Genomic DNA, 16952 nt, shown 5'->3' with positions numbered 1-16952 from the left:
GCATAATGTCAGTTGTAAAAACTTATCACCTAAACAGAAAACAACTAATTCTGAAGAAAACTATACTTTTTAAATTCCAGGATTCAATGATTGTGTGCGCTGTTTCTTTTGTGGTGTTGGATTGCGACATTGGATGAGTGAAGATGATCCATGGATTGAACATGCACGATGGTCAACTGAATGTATATATGTGCGCAAGATGAAGGGGGAGGAGTTTGTCTCCCTGGTAAAGATGGCAGTAGAAATAGCTGAGAGGGTAAGACAATTAAATCAGCATTGCCATTGTCTTACCTAAACATAAAAGAAAAATACCTTACAGTAAATTTGTAAAATCTGTACATAGATATTTACCTTGGTGACCATCATAATGTCCATTATTTATCAGCCTATTCCCACCTTTTTTTTTAGTCCCACCTCTTAACTTTGTCAAACTTTTTGCTGCGTGTACAATTAGCATAGGATGCTGATTTATTTATTATGGTCAAAAACTACTACTGCTAATAAAATGATTTTAGCATTATTAAAATTTAGGGAATCTATAATACCAGTATATCAACAAAAGAACCACTTGGAAAATTATATAAATGTTTGGCATCTGTTGCATTACATTTTTTGTTCTTTAAAGAAAATTGTCATATTTCTCTCCATGGTAATTTTTATAGGTGTTTGATCTTGCTATTGTCCTTCACTTTTATTAATTGCTACTTCTGAAAAATCATAGTGCTTATTTATTGCGATATAAACAGCACTGAAATGTAATTGTGTACTTTCCAGTTTAAATAGTGAGGCAACACAAGTGTGGTTGCCTTATTTCTCTGCTTGCTCCAGGGAATAACCAAGTTGTAAATAATGTGTTCTTATAATTAAAAATAAAAACATTAGTGTAATTCATTTAAAAGAATCTCTAAAAGGTCCATCGATTCATTTGACAGTTTGACAAATGCATTATGGCTTGCATGATATGGTGAGTACTCATATCGTACTAGATTACAATATTCCAGAACTGTCCATCCTTGGATAATTTACGGCATTTAAATTATGATCATTTAATCATTGGACATTGACCTGAATTATTTAATTGAATACAAAATGTGCTAATGTCTTTTAGTATATAATATTTCATGATTTGAGAGTAGAAGTCTGCATAACGTATTTATCATATTTAACTGTTTTTGATTTTTTTATTCTTTCTGGTGACTTGACAAAACTTGATCAGATATGAGTTTCATATTGCAATTGTCTGTTTCCAATTCTTGTCTCCAGTCTCTAAGACAAGGAAAGAAGTAAACAAACAGTTTAGATATCATTAACCTGAACCCAGAATGAGGGGTGTGTCATGTCCTTCTCTTCATGCATTGAAATCTCAAAATCAATATTTAATAAATTTTGGAACAGATATTTTTTCATTATTTAATGTATTTCACTTTGCTTTCAATGTAGAATATTTATTCATGTAGCAGACTTAATGTGATCATGTGACCATGAACTGACTTAATGCAGCTTGAGCGTGACATGCTAATTTCACAAACCTAAAAGCAACTAAACTATTGGATAATACTATTTGTGATTGTCATTAATTTGGAAAGGATTGGATATGTTAATGGACAATGGTTGGATTATTCTTTACCAGATGCTTCAGCGGCATAAAGCAGGCAAGTTTAGCTTTTAATTGGTATTTAAAGTTTTTCAAGATATTGTAGTGTAACTAAAGTCCAAAATCTAAACAACCAATTGATATCACATGAAATTCAATTATGGACTGAAACAGGAATTTCAGTTATTGGCGTTACAGGGGGCCAGAGTGGTCTCAGCTTTTTTCTTTACTGACAACTGCCATCTCACCATTGCGCATGAGTTCAAGTCTCTGGTTCGTCCAGTGTGGATATGTGAGAAGGCTTTGCCAAGATGTGAAACTTTCTGGTCCAGACTGTTTATTGTTTCTCAGTGCTGAAAACTGGTTAAACCAAAGTCACTACAGCCAAATTGCATTCTTCATTTACATCCTTACTGTGTGTAACAGGTCTAACTAAATTGATTGAATGATTAGCTGGGCTATCACCATAATACTCCTTTAACATATTTATGTGGCACATTTGTTTCTATCTTCTCCGAGGTATATTAATGATATGATTTAAGTCATTTGCTGCTTTTCAATTGTATGACAACTGTAAAATTCAACCCAAAAAGGAGTTTGAAGTATGGGTAAAAGAACCGGAACTTTATCACCAGGCTGAAAACTCCACTCCTTTGTGTTTTTGTCACACCTTAATTTCTTTTTTGACAGAGTAGAGTGAAGATTAGTTCTTGCAAGATCACAAGCCTTTGACAACTTATATTTCAAATTAGAGACAGTCAAGAAGATAAACCTTGGAATCTCCAAATGAAAGAAGTTTCTCTTTTGGTAACTTCAATAGTCTATGTACAGTATGTGACAAGATCCACAGTATTTGGAAACATAACTTTTAATTTTTGGCCCAAAAAATGATTTAAGATTTTGTGATACATCTCTTGACTCCTAAATGATAAGCCAAGAGAGTTTTTTGGGCTAGACAAAGAATATCCTGTTAATATGACTTCAGAACAACAATTGATAGCTCACTGACCACACATCACCAGTGGGTACCTCAGGCGGTCTCTATTTTTCAAAAATTATAAAAACGGTAAATGTACTTGCATGGCTTCAGTTTCAGTACTAGCTTCTGAAACAAGCAGGAGATCTCTCAAGATCTTGTTCCTGTTCAACATTGAGTGATTGTCGTTTGTCACTCTGATTAAAATAAAGAACTCTTTTTGCCATAGCTCTGGTAATGGCTGTAGCAGGGCATGTATTGGGGATTTCAATCTCAAGTGGATTAAGTTTTTTATCCAAACAACACTTGTTATTTACAACTGGATTAACCACAACCTTATATCCATCTACATTTAAGTCATGGCCTTGAAATGAACACCCGCAGTGGGTAAAGAAGTTACTGCTCCAACATTCTTGGGTCCTGAGACCAAATCTGATGACAAATTTTCACAATGGATATGAACATTAACAAAGCTGTACTCTACTACCTGCATAATAATACTCTCATTAGAAGTCAACTTCTCAGATAAAAGGGTCTGAGAAGTTCCTGTGTCTCTTAATATTTGAATAGGGATAGGTTCAGTGGAATCACCAATAACTGATATGGAACCTTTGAATAAGAATGGTTCATAATTCTCCATAATAAAATCAGTCAGGGCTTTGTTGGACCCAACTAGTTTATTACTATCAATACAAAACCATAAGAGACCTTTTTGAAATTAGAGCAGACCTGTTTGAAATAAGAGCATTTGGAATAGTTATGTCTTTAGTCTCTTGCTTATGTTGCATTGTGAAATCTTGTCTGCTTTCTCCTTACAATAAGTACACATAGGAAGAGATAACGATTTCTGATATCATTTTCCACCTTTTGCTCATTAAGACATCATCATGGATGCAATTCTTGAACTCTTCAGCTAATGTGTAATTTGAGCCGTCTGAAGTTATCATAATATTGTCTAGTTTTTGTAATCATTTTCATCCAACTTAGCTGAACACCACCTATCAAATAGTTGCTCTTTTTCCCTTGCAAATTCAACATCGGTTCGTTCAATTTCTTTTCTACAATTCCTAAACCTTTGTCAATATGCATCTGGTACCAATTCATAATCCTTCAAGATACATTTCTGAACTACATGATAATCAACACTTTGTTGTACCAACAGTGAAGTGCAGACTTCATGAGCTTTGCCAATAAGTACACTTTATAATAATCAAGTCCAATGCTCTTTTTGCCATTTGATGCTTACAGCAATGTTTTCATTGTGAGGAAAGTATTATCTACTTCTTTTTCTTTTAAAGGGGTAGCTAAACCTAATAATCTGATAACATCAAAGCCTGAACATGTGTCTAAAGAGGGGGAGTGTGTTCTGCCTGCCAGTGCTAATTCTTTTTATTTCAATAATATTTCCCTTTCTTATTTCTGCATCTGTATTTGTTTTCTCTGAATTTGCATTTATCTCTCTTCTGTCCCTCTCTCTTTTTTTATCCTCTGTATATGCCTTCCTTTCCTTTTCCTCACTCTGAATTTGTATTTCTCTCTCTTCGCTCTGCATTTACAGTTTCATTATGAAGCTGGTGCTTTCTTAACTCTAGTTCCATCAGGGTTTTTTAACTTTACCTCCTTTATAATTTCCTATCCAAACCATAGACAGACTTACTAATTAAACCCAGAGCACATTTTTTAAAAATTTCCTTTTCCACAGAATACTGGACAAAAAATACTTTTTATTTCTTGCTTTGTTAAAAATACTTGTACTTCTGAAATATCAAAATGTCTGGCAAGCTCAAGCAACTTGTCCTTTTTCAAAAACTCTAAGATTTCCTGGATAAGAGTTGAAACAAAGTTCACTAAATTAGATGATATTGTAAATGCTTGCTTTCATTAAAGATTTCTCAAATATGTGAAATTAAAATCTTTGCTAGGGACAATGACAATTCTTAAATAAAGTCAGTTAAAAGTTTTGAGGACAAGTTTTTACTATGTGATATGTTTTAAAGAATATCAGATCCTAGATGTCAACTTCAACAAACAATTTATTTCCTTAGAATGCAAAGTAAAAATTTAAAAGGAACTTTTAGTATTGTGAATTAAATCCCAAATAGTCTTAACAATTCTATGACAAATCCAAAAGTATAGAGCATTCTGAATGAATTCCAATATTCAGTATGCTGATGTACCAAATCTTGAATTTGTTGATGTATCGATAGTCATCATGTGTCACAATGACATAATCCAGACTTTTTTAAAATAGAATTCACAATAATCCCCAAATAGTGTTTTATTCCAAAAGTCATTGCGCCCTTTGTAATTCCAATAAATAATTTAAATAAATGATTCCTCTCAAATTATATCTGAACCAAAATGTAAGTAATTCCACATACTGAACTTAAAAGAAGAATGAATAATTTTTGTTTACCTCAGACAGATATAAAAAATAACTAAGACACTTTAAAATGACCAGGATGTAGGTCAGAAGTTTGCATCCAGGACATTCTAAGTTTTGTAAATAAGGCTAGACCTTGAACTCAAATATCAATAAACAACTTATTTATAACTTAAAAACACTGACAAAAGGTAGCTATCAAAACAGACTATTTACAAATGACCATTAGTGTAGCGTGCAAGCTACAGTCATGAATAAAAGTCAAGCACACAGTGACAATATAGATATAAATAACATTCAAATCGAGTTCAAGGGACGGACTTGGTGAAAGTTTTACTAACATTCTCATTCCAGTGCAGGCAGTTAATGGACTTTGTGCAAATGAAACCTCAGGCTATCTCAAGAGGAATTCTGGATCCAGTAGCAATTCATCCTCTCCTGAGTGTTGAGATTAACATGATGAGGACTGCTACAAATATAATTGAGGCAATAACATTGTAAAAAGTACTAAACTGCTTGTGCTACATAAAAAGACACTATGAAAGGCAACACGCTGCTATAAAAGGACTGACATGACAAGATGATATGCATATTTTCAATAGAAAAAGATAATGTGTTCAGTACTTGTCATTAAGACCATTTGCATGCCAAAAAATCTGGTTGATGTAACTCATTCTAATTTCAAATTAAAACTCCTGAAAAAAATTGCACATCTTCTGATCTGTCCTAAGGTGACCTGATTTTGTTAAATATGGGACAAGGTCATGTTTTAGGCCTTACAAGTTTAGGCTTAATCTGAAACTTAAAGACTTAATTTAATATTTAAATTATTTGACAGGAGGAGGCAACAAGAAGTAATGATGGAGGAAACCTGGCATCACAAGATAACAATGAAGCAGCCCCAACAGCTATCATAAAGGAAGGTAATAAGGGAATAATCCCCAGGGAAACTGTAATATCCATACTAGAAGAGAAACAATGATTTGGTCTCTTGTAGTGATGGTATAATACAGGGAGCACAACACATCCACTTAATTATAGCATGTATATTTATGCTTTTATTTTTGACACAAAACTTAAGCAGTGCAATCGATTTAGTATAAGTCACGGTCAGTTCTAGCCTTTGCACCACTGGTATAATATTTGGGTAGTTGGAAAGTCAAAAATGTAGCAGAACAAAATTTCTGTCCAAATACATTTTGTACATATTTGGGAGTGATAACATTTCTATTTGTAATTTGATAGATGCAAGTCAGTGACATTTGACACAAGTCAGTAACAACAGACACAAGATGATGATGCTAGATACAATTCAATGATGAAGTTTGTTCCATACAGTTACTGCCAGCTTCTAATAAATGTAGCATCTTAATAGAATGTAAACTTACATTGCTCATTAGAAAACATTTTAGCACACTTTGAGTTTTTGCCATACTTGACATTTAGATGTCATTATGCTGTAATGAAGTGTTATTACACTTGTTGCATATCAACAAATTATGATATGGATATGTTAACCAAAGTAACACACTAGGCATGTAGTAAAAGGTTTAACGAATGTCATCACTAGTTAACAGACTTTCCTTCATTTCCATAACTCCACAAACAATTTTGATACTAATTCCACAGCTTCCAAAGAGTTTCCAGGCAGTGAGGGAGCCACAGATGGCAATGTTGTTAGGGGAGCAGCATCCAGTCTGCCACGTGGCAATACAGAGATACAGAAATACTTGCTGACGGATGCAGCTCAGAGTGTACTAGACATGGGCTACCAACCTAAGCTGGTGCTGCGTGCCATTGAAAGAGTACTGATGAAGAAGGGTCAGTGTTTATAATATAATATTATTGTTGGTTTCACTTGCATATTAAAATTTAATATCAAGTTACCCAGATAGTCATTTTATATCAGCATGAATAGCCTGGAATTTCAGAAAAAAATGAATATTAAAAATGAATACTAAAACAAATGTTATGCAACACTACTGCCTTATGTGTATATTTTCAAAATTGGGGGAAATCTAATTTGATTAATTCTTGTATTTACACACACAGCCTCCATATTAGTAGATATCAGTAAGGATCAGACTTAAATGTCATGAATTTTATCACTATATTAGGTCATTCAATGGATTCACATACACTGTATTTTGTTCTTGTGGTAATTCCTCATGATTGAAACTTGGTTAACCATTGGAACAGCCATGTAAGCTGAATAGACAGCATCTTTGTACAATTGAGATCAGACTACACAGATGGCTGTTAGAATGAAGAAATAAGCTATCAGTTTCTGGAAATACTCAGGTTTGTAGGTCAGCCAATTTGAAAGTTACATAGATATCTACTGCATGAAATAGGACAGATTGGTAGTGTTTTCTAAATTGCTAAATATTACTACCCCATATGACCTGCAACTTGCTATAAAATTTTAAAAGACTTTCATTCTGAGGTTTAATTTGTCTGAAATTTGGCAATATATTATACAAGATGCTTGTCATGATTAAAAATGACCCCAGCCAATTTCTTGTTTTTGACACCTGTACTCTAAAATAATATAAATTTAATAGTTTTAAAAAGACTATTTCAGTCTGTTTTAAATATTACTTTTTCATTTCTGATCAGGAAGTGAAGAACTGACTGGACAAATTATAATGGAAGCTGTATTTGAAATTGATGAAGAGGACAAGTCACAATGTAAAACTCAGCCAGTTTCTTTGCAGGCTGCTGAAGAAGATAAAAGCAGTGACAAAGGTAATATATAACTGTTTGAAAATTTGTTACTTTTAGTAATTGTAAGCAGATGATACAATTGCTGTTTTTATGAGGTTTTCTGGCAGCTGCGTGAAAATGCTGAATGTGGACTTTTGGAGCGGGGGACCAATTGACAATTTTCACTTGCTATTCAGGATATTTGGTCACAAATACAATGACCAAATGCAACCATTTTAGATGCAACTTGGAGCGCTAAACAGGCTTGTATGCTTTAATTCTTCTTATTAAAACAAGACAATATCAATTGACATATTATGGTTGTAGTGCTTTAATTTGACAGTGAGGTGTATAATCGATGGATTTCATGCAATGAAAACATCTGCAAATTTATACAGATATATAGGCTGTCACATCAAAATATTTTGATGCATATCCACTAAACACCCTTTTCCCATTACCCAAGGATGTTTACCAATATGTAGTAGCATACTGCTTGTGTAACAGATTGTGTTGGCAACAACATAAATTGCAGAGGCCTATAGGCCATGGTCAGTAGAAAAAGGTAAAGAATTTTCCAGAAGCTGTAACATTGGTCTTGGTACATTGTCAAAAATATATCTTCATTGTGATGGGTAGTATATAATAAAATTATTGTGAATAATCAGATATTGTAATATTATTACAGCAATATTGTAGAAAGGAGGCAATATGGCAAGAAGAGACTATTTGGTTTCAAGGCACTGGGTGTAATGTGCCTTGCCCAAAGAAGCTTTGCAGTTTTTTCTGCCATCAAACTTCAACAGTACTGTTATTTAATTTCAACACATGACAGTATAAGTAAACTTGTGTACAACATTATTGTCTCATTTGTGAATAAAAGACAGGCAGGTGTCTATTTTACATTGGTTTTGTTATCATCATTTGCATAGATAATATCTTGTATTATAGCTGTTGAGGTTGATTCATCTTCTTTGTCACTTTCTGTATTTAAATTTTTTTGAAGTCCTACTGTAAATCATAACAATTTAGCGATCAAACATTGTTTAAGAATTTAGCAAGCAAACTAATTTTCGTAGGATTTTACACTTGCGAAATGTATGTTATGAAAATATACGTAATCAAATGTTCATTGACACCTACCAGGATGGATGGACAGTTCTAACAAGTTGAAACCAAGAATAGATATTAGTAGCCATCATTAATTAAACAGATAGCATATTGATGTTATTTAAAGAAATCCACTTGGTGATGTTTGGCAGTGATTCGTGTAATGTGATTGGAGTTCATTTTGTCTGTGTTTACATAGCATAGCATGCAAGCACATTGCTTTTCATTTGGTAGGGTACATCTACTGCCAGATCATATTTTTGGCCATTGCTAGTTTGTTTAAATGTTGTAACTAATATGATTAAATTAAAGATTAGCTAAAGCTGAAATATTGTTATTTACAGTACACATACATACATACATACATACATACATACATACACACACTGCCTTGATTTCAGATGCCTTACCTAGGTAATGATAACACAATTCACAGTTAAGACAATGTATTCTGTCAAACACTTGATAATCTATGTTAAGATGGTTCTAAGCCTTAACTGCTTTCGATTAACAAATTCTGAATCATATAAGTCCTCAGATTAAACAGTTACTTTATTGTGATGCCACTTGTTGTCAGTTTCCTAGTCACATGTTGCTAACCCATCAGCTCCTACTTGTGACTTCATTCAAGGATGTACATATTGTGTTAATTTATATTCATGTTGATATTTCAGCTAACATAAGTAGTGAAGCTAGTAATAAAGAAGATGGACAGCAAGGTAAGAACTAGAGATACATGTTTTTGCATAATTTAAAGATATTGTTGGATGTATCCTGCAGCATAGAGGGTAATAAATGAGAAATAGTAATAAACAAAATACATTTATACTAAATATCTCCAATTTTATGACATCATTTCTGTGTTTTCTTCTTGAAATTTGTATTTCTTTTTTTTTAAAGGCTGTACTATTTAAAAATACGTAGTATCAAGGGAAGGCATTTAAAAAAATGTTTAGCAGGGTACTCAGATTATTCAGACTTAATATGAAAATAATATAAATAAAAGATCATATGCAGCAAGCTTCGCTAAATTTCTACATGTGCCAGAGCAAAAGGGGTGATTTGGTCCCAGACAGCTAGTCCTGTTGATTTAAATTCTTTACAGAATTTTCTTGAAAATACACTTCTCCCTCTTTAACTAACGCACAATGGGGTCCACAAACATAGACCACACTACAAGCGAGGCTTGAGTTACTGAGGGACCTCCAAAAATTGAAGGAAAAAAATGGCTTTGACATTGAGAAAACCATGGGGGGAGCGGCATTAGGGAACTGGCCTGTTTATTTATGGAACCCTCATTGTACAATCATGTCGATAGTGATTTTTAATAATACACTTTTTCTAATGAAGTTGTTTGTTATTCTGTTTAAATAACATTTATTTTCAAATGTCCAACATATGAAAGATCGTTCCAACTGGTTTCAACAACCATTATGTATACGCAAAAAAAAAATCTGTGTATTACGTCACAGCTTTTTGTTTTCTTGATGAGTCTGGTTTGAGTACTGGTATTTAATATTATCCTGCCAAATCAGGAGTCCACAGAGCAGCGAACTAGACTAACACCTCCAACCAAGATTCCTCTTTTTTCAAAAATATGCAACATTTAATTTGTGAGACAATTGTCTACGTTGAAACTCAATTTTTGCTTCACACAATTAGTACAACATTGATGTCGTGATTTCATTGGAAGTAATAATAAAACTTCTTATCATTTTTGAGGATATCTCTAAGTGCCAGTTAAAGAATTCTCTGAAACTCGCTTGCCCATAATGGTCCATATCTTTGAAAGCAAGCTCTTTATTTTACGAAGTACTCATTTCGCTTGGCTGCCTTGTTATCTTTGATCACAGTTATGAAAGAGTCGGTTAATTTAAGGTAGTTTATGTTACCGAGTGGTCTAAAGCGCTCTTCGTTACGGATCACTGTCATCTCACCTCTGTCTGCGGCGGTTCGAGTCTAAGATTCAGCCCATGTGGGCATGTCAGAAAGCTTGCCAGTAGCTTCTCGTGGGTCGGTGGTTCTTTCCGGGGTTTTCCGGGTTCTTCCTCCACCATTAATACTGGCCGCCATGTATAGCCTATCGTGCTGAAAAATGGCGTTAAACCCCACAACAACAACAACAACAATGTTACATACACAATAACATTTATAAGTGTTTGATTGATCAGATGAAGTGAGTTCACCCAACATACGACCAGGGGCTGCTAGATTTTAAGTTTGTAGTATTTTCATGCCTTTTAACTTTTCTTTTATTCCACCTCCTTTATTTGATTCAAAAGACATAATTAACCTGATAATACAAAGGAGACCAGCTTTTAATTCAGTGCAATAATACAACAAATACTTACAGAAGTCAGTTATCAAAACATGGTTGGCACTTAATTAGGTTCTCAGAAACGCTCGTGGACATTGCTCTTACGTTAGATTGATGCATTTTACGTTTAATTACAAGAGGACACATTGCATTTATGATGATTACACTTAAAAGAAACTAAAAGATAGAACTAGAACAAAAATTTCAGTTGAAAACAAAAGTATCTGATTTGTATTTATTTATTAAAGTACTGTCTCCACTCAGCATAAGTGACATTTTCATTGATCAAAATTTCCTTACATATCATTAATTGTGGTGTACTAGGAATGTCGTTTTGAAAGAAAATGTAAAAAAATTGTATGACCTATATTTAAATTTGATATTTCATAGTGTTGATTAAAATTTCCAGGTCCTATCTACCATTTTTGACAATAAAATGAAAGATACATCAGAGTTTCTTTTACCGATTTTGATCATGATCTTCTTCAAGTTCAACAAACAGGGATAAATTTTGGGGATATTTTCTGGTTTAAAAAATGGAATTAATGCTTGACCCAGCATTTTAAGTGGGTTTGCGAGTTATCAGGGCACAAGTTACACTGGTCAACAGTGAAATCATTACTGACTTGAAAAGGCCCTAATCTGTAGTATTTTGGTGTGCCGAACACGAATATAACCGTGAAAAATTTGTATTGGCTCTCGTTTTGAAGATATTCGTATACCTCATTTTCTATGTTTCACTGTGTAAATTTCTCCAGTAGGACTGCAGCAACATCCGGAATAATGATGTAACATTGCATAATACCATCATGCTCACATCATCCACAGTTGATTGCATCATTTTCTGATGCAATGCAATACTAATGCCATGCGGCTGCTGAAGTAAGTTGACGTCAGCAGTGTACTATACATGTGTAGGCCTATTATACTAATGCCAGGCGGCTGCTGAAGCTGACGTAAGCAGTGTACTATATAAAGCCCAATCAGATAGGTTCAGCATTTAAAATATTTTAGACGTTGTGCGAGACAGTTCAAGCTACTGTTACATAAAACTTATTATTTTATCCATTTACGTACAATAAAGAACAGTAATGCCTCGAAAGTGTGTTAATACCGCGGACAATTTTTGCTATATTTGTGGGGAAGTGACATTTGCCAACCAGAAGAAAAGTATCAATTCTCAAGTGAAGAAGGCATATCATCTTTACTTCGGATGCAAGGTTGGTGACCAAGACAAGCCTTGGACTCCGCATATATGCTGTGCTACATGTACAACACAGCTTTCACAGTGGTTGAATTGCAAAAGGTCATCAATGCCGTTTGCAGTCCCAATGGTGTGGAGAGAGCCAAGCAACCACCTAAATGACTGTTACTTCTGCTTGGTTCCTCCTCTTTCCGGCGGAATAACGAAGCGAAAGAAGTCTAGAATAGTCTACCCAAACATTCCGTCTGCATTGAGACCAGTTCCACATGGTGAGGGACTTCCTATTCCAGAACCTCCAGCAGAATATTCTCTTGATTCATCTGACGAAGACAAAGGTGAGTCGACCTGTTCTTCTCCTGGTCCATCAGCATGCAGTGATCCAGATTTTCACTGTGGTGCATCATCAACCCCACACAGAATAACACAGGAAGAACTAAATGACCTGATTCGTGATTTGGACTTATCAAAGAACAAGGCAGAATTGCTAGGATCAAGACTCCAACAATGGAATCTTCTAGAAGAAGATGTCACAATTACTGCATATCGAAAGCGCCACCAGCAATTGGAGCCTTTCTTCAGAAAGGAAAGTAATCTGATATTCTGTTCCGATATTGAGGGCCTCATGAATGCTTTAAAAATCACTCATGACCCACAAGAATGGAGACTATTTGTGGACTCTTCGAAACTGAGTCTCAAGGCTGTGCTTTTGCACAATGGAAACATTCTTCCATCTATTCCAGTAGCGTATGCTGTCCACATGAAAGAGACATACGATAACTTAAGGCAGCTACTGAATTCCATTGAGTATAACAAGTACAGCTGGCACCTCTGTGGTGATTTGAAGGTAGTTGCCCTTTTAATGGGACTGCAGCAAGGATATACAAAATACATGTGTTTCTTATGCGAGTGGGATAGCCGAGCAAGGGAAATGCACTACATGAGGAAGGAATGGACTCACAGGCAGAATGTAGCCATTGGAGAGAAGAATATCCAACACCCAGCTCTGGTTGAGGCTCAGAAAATCTTGCTACCACCCCTTCACATCAAACTAGGTTTGATGAAGAACTTCGTGAAAGCCATTGACCGGACTTTGCCAGCATTCCGATACCTGCATGAAAAATTCCCTCGACTCAGCGAAGCAAAGATTAAAGAGGGAGTTTTTGTGGGTCCTCAGATTCGAGAGCTTTTCAAAGATGACCGGTTCAACAACTTGCTGGAAGGTGACGCGAAACAAGCATGGAATGCTTTTCGCCTAGTTTCTACAAACTTCCTCGGAAATGTTAGGGCAGAAAACTATAAGGAACTAGTAGAAGACATGTTGATGAAGTATAAGAAACTTGGCTGCAATATGTCTCTAAAGATTCACTTCCTTCATTCCCATTTGGATTTCTTTCCTAGCAACTGTGGTATTGTTAGTGATGAACACGGCGAACGTTTTCATCAAGATATCGCAACAATGGAACAAAGATACCAGGGAAAATGGTCCACTACAATGCTGGCTGACTACTGCTGGACACTCCTCAGAGATGCTCCCGAACAGCTGTACAAGAGACAGGCGAAGAAATCTAAGATGTAGTCAATGACTTGATTTTTTATAGGTAGGCTATTACAGTTGACCTTTTACTATTGGAATGCATTTCGTTATGTAAACATTAATTTCTTGCAGATTACAAAAAAACTAGAGCCAATTTTGCAATTTGACTGTCATATTCGTGTTCAGCACATAAAAATTGATAAGAATTGACTAATTTTATTTCAGTAACATGACTTTTGTAAAAATTTGTTGTCCAGTGTTATCGAGGGAGTGGTGTATTGAGAGCTTATACACCATGTATATCTTTGCTATAATACCATTTAGTGTCAGGTAGCCCTTTAGTGAAGTACATGTGATTGCAGTTAATGTAAATCTATAAAATCTAGTTATTTCATTTCATCCAATATCTCTTAGCTAATGAGAGCCATTCCTAATGTAGTTCTATGTTATTAAATCCCTCTTTTTGCATTGTGTGTATACATATGCAAAATTTGGTTTGTAGAAAAACTCTTATTTTATTATCATGAAAGTGACTTCACTTATAATGCGTTTTTTGGTATGTCTTCACTGCATTTATGAATACAATATTGTATAATTGTAATTTTTCGTTATCAGTATGTACACACACACACATGTACTTGCTAAATACTTGGACCAAAAAGTCATGTAACTACATTATAATTGCCATCGTTATTATTTTATTTCTTTTTTGATGTTCTTTATGTTATCAGTATATTATTGTTTGTATGTTACATGTATTGTTGTTACCTGTAAAATCTTTCATAAATATGTTAAATTCCCACCCCACCCACCCTTCTGACTAATATGTTGTGAGCCTATAAAGCTGCCATGTATGGGTGTTGTGATTTTATATTTTAAAAGTCTTTTATTCTTTCTGGTGGAAAAACTATTGTAACATATTATGTGTTTTGAATTAGAGTCTGCAGAGTTAAACGAATGGCATTTATTGATGTCATATTGTGGAGGATTAATTAAATCTTTACGTCATTTGTTTGGGGTTTTAATAATTGTGTATCATAACAGAATAGATTAATCTTAGAAATTATTAATCACTTCTTTCTTTTAGATAAAATATTTCAGATGAATCAGAGGGGGAAATAAATATGTCTTCAAATAATGTGTTTCTTACCTGCTTTGAAGTAGTTGTTAACTATTGCACCCACTATTTACTGCTTTCATGCCCATATAACTGCACTTCCATATATAGCTTCCGGGACCCTGTAGTGGATAGATGTCTGAACAATTCAGATTCCCTTCCGTCTTGCAAGTTCTTTGTGGTTTCTTTCAGGACATAAGGCAACAGGAAATACCCAAATGGATGAATGTCAAACAGATCCAGACAAAATTATGAGAGAACACAGAGAATTATGTGAAGCAACACTGTGCAGAGTTTGCTTAGAAAATACCAGCAGTGTGGTTTTTCTGCCTTGTGGTCACCTTGTGACATGTCCTGACTGTGCCCCAGCCATGAGGAAATGTCCAATCTGCAGGACATTGATTAAAGGGACAGTGAAGACATTTCATGGATAAGAGTTACCCGAGAGAAATATAATCAGATACATGTAGAAAAGGGCAGAGTTTACAGAAACACCAACATCATGCAGAGGTTAGTTGAAAAACTGTTTTAGTCCAGTCTGATGAAATACACAAAGTGGAAAGGATTGTTTTAGTCCAGTCTGATGAAATACACAAAGTGGAAAGGATTGTTTTAGTCCAGTCTGAAATACGCAAAGTGGAAAGGATGTTAGCCTAAATGGACAGAAAACAAATGATGAGTATTAGGGGAACCAGGTCATAATGAACAAATGCGAACCTACGACATGAAATGACAGGGAGTTAACCAACTGAAGTCAGCAATAATAAACAAAATGAAAGAGTTACAGGGTGTAAAGCAAGAGAGAAATCAAATAAAATGCTAAATGCAAGAAGCATAAGTTTCAGAGGAAGACGTAGAAGAGATTTATCCAATGGTCAAAGTCAAGAATGGATACAAGTCATGTTCTTAAAAACCTCTTTAGGAGAACCTGCCAGATCCTTGTAACATAGATGGCTTGAATGTTGGAGATGCCCATGTTGCTGCAATAAATCCAGATAAGTTATATAACAACAGAAAGGCAGTGTTAGAGGGAAATATAAAGAGCATAGAATGTTTCCAAGAGCTCAGGAAGACTCAGACTTTATTACCCAAAATATTTTATTGCAGAAAATGTTGACCTGACATCAAAACACACTGACCAGTAACTTGGGATAACACAGACTGAAAAAAGTACTATAGTATCAGAACAAATATAATTGAATGCATTTTCATAATTACATTGAGAATTTGAGAGAATATAATAGAAAGTTTTCATTCTTCTCTTTATCATATAACAAATTAGAGCTTTTGATTAACCAAAATATAGAAACATCACACCTGTCAGAAAAGTGAACACCTGCAAGTGCCCAAGACCTATAAATAGAGGAGATCTTAAAATACCTAGAGATGAAAGGTTTGTATTGCTTGTGAAAAGGTGAAAGATGAAATATATTGTTTTCTATTGTCATTAAATGATCACTATCAATATCAAATATATCTTTTGTTCATTCAATACAGATTTGTACTAGAGTGATTGAAATTTATATGGAAAATCTAGTTTGTAAATACATAATCCCATAAAACAACAAAGTATGCACTTTTCTATCCCAGTTCCTACAGCAAACTTGACATGTATATATTGAATACGAATTTAGCGAATAACATGTTGCATATTGTTAAACGCTTTAGATTACATAGTTTCTTTAATTTTCATTAGTCAAAGTGAGTCATATGAAGTATGGTTCAGCTACTCCATACCAGGTCCATGAGAAATATACCAGGTCAGTTTTCATGACTTCATTCATTGACTTGAAATGTTTGCTTATCTGGCCTTTTGGCAAAAGTGAGCTTATGGGTATGGTTCTTCTTCTGTCATCAGTCACAGTTAATTAGTTCACAGTTGTTATTGGCAATGTGCCAGAAATCACTACACTAGTTTGCACACTTTTACGGGGAGTATTCTTGCCTCATTTCATTCCAATATGTCATCCATTATGCCCACCATTACATTAAATATTAAAATATAATATTT

At 34.5% G+C, this 16952-nt stretch overlaps 1 protein-coding gene across 1 annotated transcript in view; it reads left to right on the top strand.

Moving 5' to 3' along the window:
* LOC149797145 (uncharacterized) overlaps window positions 1-16413 on the top strand; it is a 34275-nt gene extending 17862 nt beyond the window's left edge. Inside the window, exons 6-11 of the mRNA XM_089961820.1 lie at window positions 81-256; window positions 5792-5876; window positions 6583-6774; window positions 7573-7701; window positions 9444-9488; window positions 15134-16413. Coding sequence (XP_089817946.1) covers window positions 81-256; window positions 5792-5876; window positions 6583-6774; window positions 7573-7701; window positions 9444-9488; window positions 15134-15375 — 869 coding nt within the window. The 3' untranslated portion in view covers window positions 15376-16413. The remainder of the gene's footprint in view (window positions 1-80; window positions 257-5791; window positions 5877-6582; window positions 6775-7572; window positions 7702-9443; window positions 9489-15133) is intronic.
* The last annotated feature ends 539 nt before the right edge of the window (window positions 16414-16952 follow it).

Source organism: Sinohyriopsis cumingii, chromosome 6 (genome assembly GCF_028554795.1).
Source record: "Sinohyriopsis cumingii isolate HCF-2022 chromosome 6, ASM2855479v2, whole genome shotgun sequence".
In the NCBI taxonomy this organism is placed as follows: Eukaryota; Metazoa; Mollusca; class Bivalvia; order Unionida; family Unionidae; genus Sinohyriopsis; species Sinohyriopsis cumingii.
The sequence above is the reverse complement of the archived record's forward strand: the minus strand, read 5'-3'. Positions and strand labels throughout refer to the sequence as shown.